The sequence below is a fragment of the Austrofundulus limnaeus genome, unplaced genomic scaffold, assembly GCF_001266775.1.
Source record: "Austrofundulus limnaeus strain Quisiro unplaced genomic scaffold, Austrofundulus_limnaeus-1.0 Scaffold0, whole genome shotgun sequence".
Lineage (NCBI taxonomy): Eukaryota > Metazoa > Chordata > Actinopteri > Cyprinodontiformes > Rivulidae > Austrofundulus > Austrofundulus limnaeus.
Genome location: NW_013952402.1, coordinates 6,263,574 through 6,276,327, shown reverse-complemented (window position 1 = coordinate 6,276,327; position 12,754 = coordinate 6,263,574). Strand labels below are relative to the sequence as shown.

General features: G+C 42.3%; 1 protein-coding gene across 1 annotated transcript; it reads left to right on the top strand.

The window, feature by feature from the left end:
• Positions 1-543: 543 nt before the first annotated feature.
• On the top strand, positions 544-2,365 carry olig3 (oligodendrocyte transcription factor 3). Its single transcript, XM_014033347.1, has one exon. It carries the CDS (start codon positions 741-743, stop codon positions 1,755-1,757), a length of 1,017 nt encoding a protein of 338 aa, XP_013888801.1. The 5' UTR covers positions 544-740; the 3' UTR covers positions 1,758-2,365.
• The last annotated feature ends 10,389 nt before the right edge of the window (positions 2,366-12,754 follow it).

Here is a 12,754-nt window from a genome sequence, read left to right as displayed (position 1 = left end):
GCTCTGACGCACACATGTTGCCTCTGGGCAGCAGGGACGGTGAGTCGGAGCGGGATCGCTCTCCTCCGTCCCTCCGGAGGTCGAATGGGAGAATTATTTTGTCACCGCGTCTTTTGCGCGCGGAGAATCTATTTTTTTTTTTGTTTATTTGTTTGTTTGTTTTTATATTTACCGCCTGGTGAACCCAATCAGTTTGTGTGAAGCTGGAGAAAACTGAGTTATGTGTCCTCTTCTATCATCCTGCGCCTTGTGCCAACGGGAAACGTGTGCGTAAATTTCAGCTCCGTTGACTGTAGCGGATTGTAGCGTGAAAAAAAACCTTTCTGTGTGAATAAAGAAAATAAATATTTCATAAGAGAAGCTACTTTAAGTCTGAGTTGAGGAGAGCTGTGACCCCCCAGCAGCGTTCTGACAATGGCAGTGAAAGGCTGCGCGCCGCGGTCACCGGGACAGTGAGCGCACACCGCCCCTTTCTCACCGGCACGTCATCCCTCTGAATGGGAGAGCCGCTTTTGTCTGTCCGCGTGTATAAATACGCGCTACGAGTGTCCTCCTCACCACAGAGTTACACACACACACACATACACACATACACACAGAGTGAGAGAGAGAGAGAGAGAAAGGCGGCAGCCAGAAGCAAAGTGGTGACTGGTGCGATCAGAAGGACAGCAGAGCGGGACAGGAGGCGCACAGGCAACATCAGGTGACCAGAGCGGCCTCGAGAAGGAGAGACTGAGTGAATGAAGAGAGGGGGAGGGAGAGGAGAGAGTGACAGCAGAGAGGGAGGAAGCCAGCAGCGACCTCCTACCCGACAAACTCCACAGCAAACCCATAAAATGAATTCAGACTCCAGCCCGAGCAGCAGAGCCTCTTCACCGGACATGGACGGCATGTTTCTCCGCGACCACCACCACCCGCACCACCATCACCACCACCACCACCACCACGTGGGCTCGTCTGTCACTTCCTCCACGCAGAGCGGCGAGCAGCAGCGCCAGAAGATGACCGCCGCAGAGCTCCTGCGCTCTGGAGACGCCAAGTCCGCGTCCGTGGGAAGCAGCAGCAGCAGCAGCAGCAGCAGCAGCAGCAGCAGCAGCAACAAGTACAAGCTGAAGAAGCAGGTCACCGAGGAGGAGATGTACCAGCTCAGGCTCAAGATTAACGGCCGCGAGCGGAAGCGCATGCACGACCTAAACCTGGCCATGGACGGGCTGCGCGAGGTGATGCCCTACGCGCACGGGCCTTCGGTGCGGAAGCTGTCCAAGATCGCCACGCTGCTCCTGGCCAGGAACTACATCCTGATGCTCACCAGCTCCTTGGACGAGATGAAGCGGCTGGTGGGGGAGATTTACGGCGGGCAGCACTCCGCCTTCCACTGCGGCACGGTGGCGCACGCTGCCGGCGGCGCAGGTGCGCACTCCGGTGGCCCCGCAGCAGCCGCAGCTGCCGCCGCCGCCGCCGCCGCGGCCGCCGCGCACCAGGTGCACCCTCTCCTCGGGAGCGCGCTGTCCTCCTCCACGTCCTCCACCTTGTCCGGCGCGCTGCCGGGGCTCACGTCCATCAGGGCGCCCCACGCGCTGATGAAGGGCTCCCCGGCGGCGCCCCCGGCCCTGCAGCTGGGCTCCGGCTTCCAGCACTGGGCCGGACTGCCGTGTCCCTGCACCATCTGCCAGGTGCCCCCTCCTCCTCCGCACATCCCCATCACCTCCACGGGCCTCACGAGACTCACAGGGGAGGGGAAGGACGGCATGAAATGATACCTGAGCTGCCAGCAGAGACAGAGAAATCAAACATTTGTAAATAAACAATTCAGGGCATGAGGGGGGATTTGGACATTTTGCCTCACCGCATGTTGTTGTTTAGTCTGTTTTCATGTTAAACGTATGAGAAAAAAATAATTTCCCTCCTTGTAACAAGGACTTTTATCCTCATTTTTGCCACTTGAAGGTAAAAAAAAGGCGCAACCAGATTTTTTCCTCCTGTGATTGAATTKAATTTCACACAATGTGAAATAGGAGGCTGCATGAGCGCTCTTTGTTTTTCATTATTTTGTGAAAAGGAAAACTGTTTTCTGTGCCTTGTACCAAGGATGTGAAACTTATCAAAYTCTTCTCAAACGGTTTTATTCGGACAGAGACGACTTTTGCCGCGTTTTTAGATTTATTTGAACCGCGCGGCTCATCTTTCTGTCTGTTTCTGCGGAATTTAAAATTCATAAAAGTTGTTTTTTTTTCCTTGCATGTTGGTAAAAAAAAAATGATCACAGCATGACTGTTTGAGTTTGCCCAGAGACGCTGTTTATTTTTGTACATTGTTGATGATTAAATAAAAAAAAAGGAAAAATATTTATTATCACAGCGTCGCTGGAAGAAATTTCAATAAAACTGAGATTAAAACCATAAACCCTGCCTTTTTTTTCTTGTTATTTTAAAAATACTTTGTAATATTACATTTCTTATTTTATATAAAGCAAGTTTTTCTTTTGGGGAAAAACAAAACAAATAAATTAACATATGACATTCACAAATTTAATTATTCTATTTCATGCACAATATTTATTTCTAATATTTTTTAATTTTTTTAGTAATTAAATCGGATTTGTGCAATATTTTCACGAAAAACAATTTTACACATTTCTTTTAATGATTTATTTATTGAAATTCATACAATAATTTCTACAATATTTTTGCACAGCATGCTTTTTCAACAAAATGCACGAATTTAAATTAACACGATCACGATTTAAGTCAAACTTAGAATAAAAAAATAAACTAGAAGGTTTTTATTTTGCAAATTAAGTCATTTTCTGCTAAAACGAATCCTTTCTCTTTACACAGTTTACCTCCACCTGACAGGTGAGTTAAAACCCCGACAGAGTCAGGTTGAGTTTGTTCATTTTGAGCTTTAAAAAAAGAGAAATGCGTCAGGAACGAGGGAGCGGGCTGCCGCTGCGCCCTCCTCCTCCTCCTCCTCCTCCTCGGTTAGAGGCGCAGAGCGGTTTGTCCGCCGGGTCCCACGGGTGTTCCTGCGTCTCATCTCTGCAGCGACAGAATGTATGTTTGTGGAGATTACAAGTTAATTGTTCACGGGGGGACCGACGGGGAGAAAATCCCATCAGAGAAAAAGCGTCGGGATTACAGGCTGCTAAATGCAGGAGATTATACATTCACCTCCTCCTCCTGTTCCTCCACATGCAAATGAGTGCGTGGATTAAACAAGGAAAAAAAAGAAGCTGAACGAAAGGAAAAAGGAGAAGGTCYTTTGTAAGTGATTTGGTAAGGGATAAAAGTACAAGTTTCCGTGTCTAAGTTGGAGAAAAACAGTGAAAGAGTTCATTTTTTCCGCTTCTTCGTTCGGTTTGTTTTTGTCTTTAGGAAATGAGCGCCTGTCTGCACCTCACAGGAGGCCAGATGGGAAGAGCTGGGAAGCCGCAGTGGCCTTTTTTAAACCACACAACACCGAGGAGGATGTTGTCAAGGGAAGCTGGCGGTTTGCGAGTTAATAGTCGTGAGTTGGGGGTAATTACTTAAGGTTTATTATGCTCGGCTTTCAAAAGGAAACGGACCCTTCAATGGGCCCAGAAATACTTCTTAATACTGGCTAATTAGGAGCTGCGTAAAATGGACACAACYGCTGCCGCTGCGGCTGACACTCAGAAAGAGACCTTTTTGTGAGGAAACCACAAAAACAAAACAAAAACACAAAGACAGACACAAGATAAATGCAAATTATGGTGCCTGTGAAAAGAATAAATGCAGGTTAGTTAACTTTTTTAAGTTGTTTATGGAAGTGATAAAAACCTTGGCCTGTTCCTTAAAATTAAAACACAAATAAGCATTTTTTAAATCAAAATTATCTGTTTATTTTAAAGCCACTTTTCATTTATTTATTTGTTTGTTCCCCTCATTAAGTCCTAAATCATGTTAAGTGCAAAACCTACAAAGGGAACTTGTGTAACCCAATGAAATTTGTTTTAAATAAAGTTGTTAAATTAAATTGCACTGCAAATCACATTAAATATCAAAGTAATTACAATGAGCAGAAATGTTTTGATTTTAATTTTCTTCCTCTTTTTTGCAGTTTATTTATAAAGTTCTGTATGTCTCGTTGTCTGAAGCTTTAAATATTAAAAAGCATAATGTTTGTGTGAAGAGAGTCAATATTTTATTGCTGAAATGAACAAATCAATTGCTTTTTTATCATTATGCAGAATCAATGCATGTTTTTAACATGGTGCAGCGGTAAAGTTTAATGAAACAACAGAAAATTCCCAAACAACAAAAAATAAAAAGTAAATAGACGTATTGAACCTGAATGGGATGAGCTTGCTCTTTTCAGGAGGTTTGACAAATGGTCATTTTAAGAACACACCTGTTGCTGCGAGCCACTTACGGCTGCACTGCGTGAAGCAACACACACACACAGTCAGGGACACACAGTCATTTTTTTCCCCCTCTTGGACAAAAAAAGCTAAATGCTTTCAGCCTCATTCAGCAGCCCTGTGGCTCTACTAAACATTCAAATCTCTAAAAAGTTGTTTTTAATTAAAACTCTCCAGCAGCTGCTGATTCCATATAAACAAAAACGATCACAAATCTGAAAATATGAAGCCTTTTTTTGTAAAACTTATCAGAACTCCAGCCTTTTACACTGCTGTTGCATTCAGCATGCAGACTCCAGCCGGTGTGACTGTGTGTGTGTGTGTTGCTGGTTTGTTTTACTTGCTCGGTCAGTGAGGGCCAAAGCCTGAGGGCAGCAATTGAAAATAAATTTCAGTTGAATAAGGGGCAGCGGACGTGATCGGCCGAGACGTCGTGGAACAAAAGCAGTTGAGGGGATAAGTTATTGACCCGGCTGACAGCTTGAACGAGCCTGATTATAACCGCCTGGTCGTCCTCTGTGTGTCTGCATGTGTGCGTTTGTGAAGCAGGTGCAGAAGGCCATCACCTCCCTGAGCCCACCTCTCTGTCTCCCTCTGCCCTCAGGGAGGCCGCAGGGTGCTCCCGCCTCCTTCATCCTCTGATTTTACAGACTAATGTTGAACCCGTAGTGCCAAAACAGAAAGCATATTTCCATCATAAGAGAGGTTTGCCATTGCCATTAGCGGCTGGGCTCATTTGCATGTTAATTGTGTAGTTAGAGAAGGGGCGCTGACACCTCCTTTTGTCCACGCGGGGTCGAGGGAAGTGAGAGGACGGGGCTGCAGAATGACACCCCCCCCCTCCCTGTGTGTTTTTGTTTCAGGCTGTTTGGTGTCATCTGTTATCACGACTCAYGAGGCGTTCAAACACAGCTCAAGTTGATTTATTGTTTAATCTTCAACTCGTCACTTATGAGTCGTACAAAGTGAGAAAATCAACTGGAACAGGTCTCAATCTCAACAACTTGACACCATGTGCCAAAATCTGCACCTGAACAATTTCTCTTTTGGTGTCATGTTGTGTTGAGTGGGACACTTAAAACGCAGAGACGGAGGCTGAGTTGAAGCAAAGWCGCTTACAGTGAACCCTGACTAGTTGCAGCATTAGATATTGTTTGATATACATACTTCAGCTCTTAAAAAAAGGCTGTAAAAATACWGTAGTTTTTATAAATTAAAGYAAAAATACTAAAYTTGTCACTGATTGCGCCATATTGTTCATGCTGCAAAGCATACYCCATAAATGATGATGCTATTGGTCCTCCGGTGCAAGGCTGTGAGCTCTGCAGCTTCCAGGTTAATTTTGGACAATATCGGATCATTAGACCTTTTAAATAAAACCAGATGGGAAACAGAGAGGGGGACGTAGAAATAACTCAGCCTGCAACTGAAAATGTGSAYGGAGGACAAYAGAACTGCTTTACTGAAGGAAAACTTCAGTTTTAGCCTGTTAGCTTTCCTGTTAGCACCCAAACTAAAACATGTACTATAATGGCGGCATAGTTAAGAGTGTGAGCTAATATTATTAGCTTGGGTTTCCTCTGTCAGCATTTTCAGTTACAAGCTAAATATTTTTTACATTTTCATCTGTCAAGGCTTCATTTTAAAGGGCTGACAGTTAAATATTGTCCAAGATTAACATTCATTAATACTGTTATCTAATGTTACAACTAGCCGGGCTTCCCTTTAAAAAATTGTTTAACAGAAAAAGTTTTTAAAAAAATGAAAAGGCGGCAAGCAGACGTTTAGTGGAGCACAGGAAGAAAACTAAACTTAAACAATAAGAAGAATCTGACATTACCTGAGAGATGAGCTGGGAGCAGGGATCACTGAGTTACTGYAGCTGCAGGCTGATGAACAGATGGAGGTCAGGTGAAAACACACTGAACACCAGTGCAGATCCATACTGAAAAATCAACTTTATGCTCTAAAATGGATTATTAAATCAAAATAGCGACTCTTTGATACTTCAGTCATTTCAGGTGTCTRTCATTAACAGGAACACAGAAAGTAAACCAAATCATATGCGGTTGGTAGAAACTACTTTTTCTTAAATTAAGACCCAAGATTTCATTTAAGTAATTCTCATAATTAAACAATAGGTTTTATTACTTTACTTAACCTTTTATTGTTTAAAACACCATTTTCATGTATTTTGTATGATGTCATAGACTACATGTCTTCTGTTGTATTAGCTCGGCTATATTGTAAATGAGGACGCTACATTATACTTCTGAGTTTAAAATTAATGAATTACTCTAATGTTTTGTATTCTTTATGAAGTGTTTATATAAAATACACTGATTGTTTTTTTTTTGTTGTTTTTTTTGTTTTTTTTGCACAATGTATTGGGTCAGTATCTTCGATTCCAGCCTGAATTTTACTCAGTATCAGAATCAGAAAGGAAATTGTTGACATTGAACATCGCTACTGAACACAAGAAAAACATGGTTTTAAAATGAAACAAATTCAAAAACTGAAACTAGAAACACAAAACTTCAGGGTCAGTATATGTAATGTGATGGTTCAACTTCTAAATACTGATGTACTTTTACTTTAGGGTTGCTTTTACGAGGCTCTGATTTCAATAAACTTCTTTTGATGAACCACTAAACAAAGAAATAATGCATGTGAAAATTTCATTAAATCTAAAAAGAACAATGGATYTGCATGTGTGATATTTTATTTTGTACAACATCCTTTTTAAACAGGAAGTGCTTTTGGTTCTTATACTTTTAGTTTGTAAAATCTTGACAATGTTTAAATGTTGAATGGAAGGCAGGACTTGTAAGGAAGTTATTTTTCATTGTTGTGAGCTGAATGTCAGTCAGATTATTGTCAGTATTCAGAAATGAAGACGTATAGATGCCCGGCTACGTAACAAAACAAACATGCTGTGTTTACATGTGCTCTCCTGTTTGTCCTCACTTAAGCCAGTTTAGGTGTCAGTTTTGTGTAATAAATACAGATTCAGTCAGACAGAACGTGTWTGTGTGTGTGTGTGAGTGTGTGAGTRTGTGTTAGCAGTAACATCCTCCTACAGTGACTGACAGATGGCGCTCAGTGTTTGGCCATAAATGTGCTCTCTGAGTGTTTGTCTGTGTGCCAGTCGCCTGTAGTTTGGAGACTCCCCGTGAGAATCTAACTGTCCTGACACTGCTCAAAACCAACTGTCCTTGATTGTCAACCACGCATAAACCACAGTGTAAGTGTGTGTGTGTGTGTGTGTCTGATAGTGTATCAGTGGCCTCCTGGAAAGAGGAGCGGAGCAGGCCGAGGGAGCAGATGTTAATGGGAGAGATTTATCCATCTAAATCTCTGGCCGACACATGCTTCGAATCTGCCCAGAGGAACGAGCGTCCCAGCGTGATGACAAGGGGGAAACTGAGCAGAAGGGTTATTTTTTTTATTATTATTATTGAAATATCGAAGAAGTGAGGCTTGTTTGTGTGTGCGTGTGCCAGCTCCGGGCCTGGCACAGAGCTGGGTGACAGTCCCCTCTCGGCGGGGGAGGGTGGGAGGGGTGCAGCCGGGCGACAAAGTGAAACATGATCGCGAGGAGAGCGAGCCACGACTGATGCCAAGAACAGACAGCACAAATAGAGAGATCACACCACCTCTTTGTGCGCCTCAGTGTAAAATGAAATAAAAACATGTTTGAAGTTGTTCCTTTTAGTGGAAGAAAGAGGCAGGAAACTTTTAAAATGAAAAAAAAAAAACAAAGTTTGACTGAGGACCAAGTTTATTTATTTTTTTAAAGCTTTTAAAGCAACATGACATCTTTTAGTCATTGATAAATTAAATAATTTTGGTGATTTTTCTGGTCATTAAAACAGAAGAGTGACCTCTAAAGTCAGCGTATACACTCACTGGCCACTTTATTAAATACACCTTGCTGGTACCAGGTTGGCCCCCTTTTTGCCTTCAGAACTGCTTTCGTGGCATAGATTCAACAAGGTRCTGGAAGCATTCCTCAGAGATTTTGGTCCATATTGACATGATGGCATCACACAGCTGCCGCAGATTTGTCGGCTGCACATCCATGATGCGAATCTCCCGTTCCACCACATCCCAAAGATGCTCTATTGGATTGAGATCTGGTGACTGTGGAGGCCATTTGAGTACAGTGAACTCATTGTCATGTTCAAGAAACCAGTCAGATGATTCCAGCTTTATGACATGGCGCATTATCCTGCTGAAAGTAGCCATCAGATGTTGGGTACATTGTGGTCATAAAGGGATGGACATGGTCAGCAACAATACTCAGGTAGGCTGTGGCGTTGACATGATGCTCAATTGGTACAAAGGGGCCCAAAGAGTGCCAAGAAAAGATGCCCCACACCATGACTCGACATAAGGAAATTTTTGTTGACGAAACCTGGTTGTCCGCAAAACATTTTGGTTGTCCAAAATAACCTCAAGAAAAATGTAATTTAACAAGTATATTGTTCATTAGATGAAGTTTCTTATATATAATTGCTCTCAGTCAGCGTGAATAAAACTTCCTCATTCTCTTCTTTGAAACAGAGTTCAACATTCATAAGCTTCTTTCTGCTCATAGGTCAAATATTTTCACTTAAATAGGAGTATCCTATTTAAGTGAAAAATAGGATATGAGGACCGGAACTGAGAACTGCTGGTTTAGATGACTCCACTGGCTGGAAAAGTCAGGCAGATGGGATTGAGAGGATTTAAAACGACAGCCATGAAAACCATCCTGCATACCCTGTTTTGTTTTCCCTCAAGTAGATGTAAAGGGTTATTGTGTGTTTTTCATGTTGTGCAGAACAGAAATCCTCCTGTTGGACCCACTCTTTATTATCAGTGCTGCTGACTCCTGGAGCCAGATGTAGAGTTGACAAACAACAATAAATCGCTCCTTAGCAATTCTTTTTTGCAGCAACTCTTGTTAATCTTGTTTTGGTAAATATTAAAATGAAYGTTTTATTTGTAAATCAGCTACGTTTTGGATTCACACTTGCAGCTCTGGAAACACACTGATGTTACTGTATAAATTTGTCCTGAAACTGAAGTAARTCTGTCCTTGATCATTTCTGTGTTCAAAAATCATTTGCTAAGCTTGAAATAGCTTCATTTGGTCTTAAAGAACAAATTCTGTARCTATCTAGACTTAGTCATAACTTTTGTAAACATTTGCATTAAAGTGTTGGATATTTTGAGGCTGATTAACTTAATTTTAGATACAATTTTATATTTTGCAATCAATCACAGTCAATAGAATCAACAAGTCTCCATTTAACACACTCCTTGCTCCAGTAGAGTAAACGCATAATGTTTTACGTTTCAGGGATGTAGAACTGTTTTAAGGGTACTTTTGTTACAGTTTTGTTCACAAATTGTACCCGAAATGAACCACAAGCTGATGAACAAAAGGAGACGAACAATCAGAAAAAAAAAGGTAAGAAGAGTTTTATTTACAGTGTTTAGTCCAGGAATTAGCTGTAAGGGAAAACAGGTTCTTAGTTTGGAGATATTCCTGAGGAGGAAGTGATTTGTAAATGTTTGTTTTATCTTACAGATCTTTGAAGAGGAGGCTGGCATGGAGAGGTGGTAGGGACGTCTTTCACAGGTGTGTTCTTTCAGGAGATGCTTCTGTTTTTCCAGGAAGAGTTTGTGTTGCAGGTCTGGTTTGTCAATGGTTGGAGAGAGGCAGGGAGGAGGACGACAGGAGATCCACTTAAAAAATCCAGGGGAGATTGGTCCAACAGGTAAATTCCAGTGAATCACTATTTCTCGAGACGACTGAATAATCCAGTGTTGGATGGAACTCTGAGGGCAGCTTAAATACCCTGAGGGCTCATCAGGGAAACTGCCAACAGGTGAGTCCATCCAAGCTCCGCCCAGCCGATCACACTGCAACACACTCACGGAAAATCCAAAACAGCAGAAAAACCTCCACAGAAACAACCTCTCAAGCATCGCCTCCAGGCCAAGACATTTTTCAGGATGACGTCTGTAAAAATCTCCAATGAGGGTCGGGTCTAAGATGAAGGATCTGGGGACCCAACATCTCTATTCTGGTCCATAGTCCTTCCAGTCAGTTAAAAACTGGTGACCCCGACCTCTGCGACGAACGTCCAATATTTCACGAACAGTGTAAGCAGAATGGTCATTGATGAGTTTWGGGRGAGGAGGGGGATTGGGGGAGGGTTRGAGGATTTTYRACAAATGTTTTAACTTRGGAAACACRAAATGTGGGATGGATAYRAAGAGAACTGGATAACTGGAGTTTTGAGGATGAAGGATTGATTACTTTGATCATGGGGTAAGGTCCAGTGAATCTGGGTGCCAGTTTCCTAGAGGTGTTTTTTTAAASGGATGTCATGGGTAGACATCCATACCTTTTGTCCTACAGTGAATCAAGATTTGTCTGCCAGCCTCCTGTTCTGTTCCTTGGTCCTTAAGAGAGCCTCTTTGGTTTGTCTCCAAAACCATCGGCATCGTTGTAGACGATGTTGGACAGAGGGAACTGTGATCTCGGACTCCTGGCTGGGAAACAAGAGGGGAAGTTAACCCATTGATGCCTCAAAAGGGGATAAACCTGTAGCAGCAGAGCTATGAGTATTATGTGCATATTCAATCACTGCTTCATGTCATAGAATGGARTAGTGTTTATTTACTGAAGATTTTCTGACTTTTCAATTTTGCTGTCACCCAAAGTATGACTTTTTATAAATTTAAAAGCCAAAAAAGTAGATAGTTGTCTCACGACTTTTGAGCCTTTATTGTGCTGTAGACACATATAATATGTTGTAAAAGGGGATCTGGGCTGATAGAAACATTTGTTTCAGAGGTTTTTTTTATCTCTCAGTTGAACTTGACTCAAACAGACCTCTGGGAATTGATCTAACATCTCTGTTGGCAGCATCGTAAAGACAGACATTACATCCTCTAGCTGGAGCTACGTGGCTTGGCATYGGCCCACGTTCACCCCCTTCAGTCAGTCTAACCTTCCTGTCATTATTCAGCTGGCACAAGAAGAAACACACTTTACACCTTTCCACTCATTCTCACTCTGACCAGGTGGATCTGACAAGGTCACCGGTAAAGAAACTGTTCATGATATATTTCCTCAAGTTTGTCTCTGACTCTGATCTGACAGCTATGCTAAGCTGGGCGTTAGCCTGCTACCTAACCCTCTCTTTTCTCCGGTGGTGATGTTAAACCAGGCATTAGCCTCCCCCCCACCCCTCTGGCCTGGATTCAGCTGGCTCATTTGGACCTCAGTAATGGTGCTGCCAGGAGGACTCCGTCACAGTTGGTATTTTTGATCAGTATCAACATTATCAACACCCAGACAGCTTGTTGGAGAACAAACAAACATGTAAATAATGCATCAACACGTACTGATGAGGCAATTCTGGAAATGAACAACACAAGAATATGTGTGCAACGTAMGTTTACGTTTTTAATAGAAGAACAGGATTTCTACTAACTTTCTGGCACAAACTTTCGTTTAATTGTGACCTTTAAAAGTGTCTTTGTGGCACAGTGTCAGAATGTTATTAATCTCACTATTTTCATACATTTGGTACAAACCAAGCTACTCAAAGCTAATATAGAGAAGATCAGTGGCACAGACTGATGATGTGGAGACGTCCACCTTTACTTTGGTGACCACCGAACGCAGAAGACGAGAGAAAAACGCATGAGGAAGGCACACCTCTAATTATGAACAGGCGATATCACGGCTGTGAAACCAGAAGTGACAGCAGCAGTGGGCAGCCAGTAATACACACGGTACACGCACACATCCACACACACAAACAACGGCTGTATGGGCCAGAGTCATCATATGGACAAATCACAACTGCTCTGGCTCAGTAATGTCTGGCAGATGTTAACGCTTTGTACTTAATGACTCCCTGGAGAACTCACCCAATCAGACAGGACACAGGGAAGTGTGCATGTGTGTGTGTGTGTGTGTGTGTGTGTGTGTGTGTGTGTGTGTGTGTGTGTGTGTGTGTGTGTGTGTGTGCGCGCGCGCGGCAGATTGTGGTTTGGTAAAAATGATGGCCTGAACGTTCACATGTCATTAAACCTTGTTTAACATCTTTAATATTTGCATCTTACGTGTCCCGTTTTTCATCAGTTTCAGCTAAACTGTTTGAAATATTTATGTGTGTTTGTTAAATGATCCTAGTATCGATCATTTTGTGTCATTTTTTTTAAACAGACCAAGGTTTTTAATGGAACACAGCAGAAATATTATTATGTATTTAAATAAACAATCCATGACAGTGAAGTTAAAGGCAAAGCAAGGATAAATAATTAAATAAAATATGTACCGTATTTGCTTTTTAATTATTGCAA

Coding starts and splice junctions, on each gene's coding strand:
- olig3 (XM_014033347.1), top strand. CDS start 741: ATGAAGAGAGGGGGAGGGAGAGGAGAGAGTGACAGCAGAGAGGGAGGA.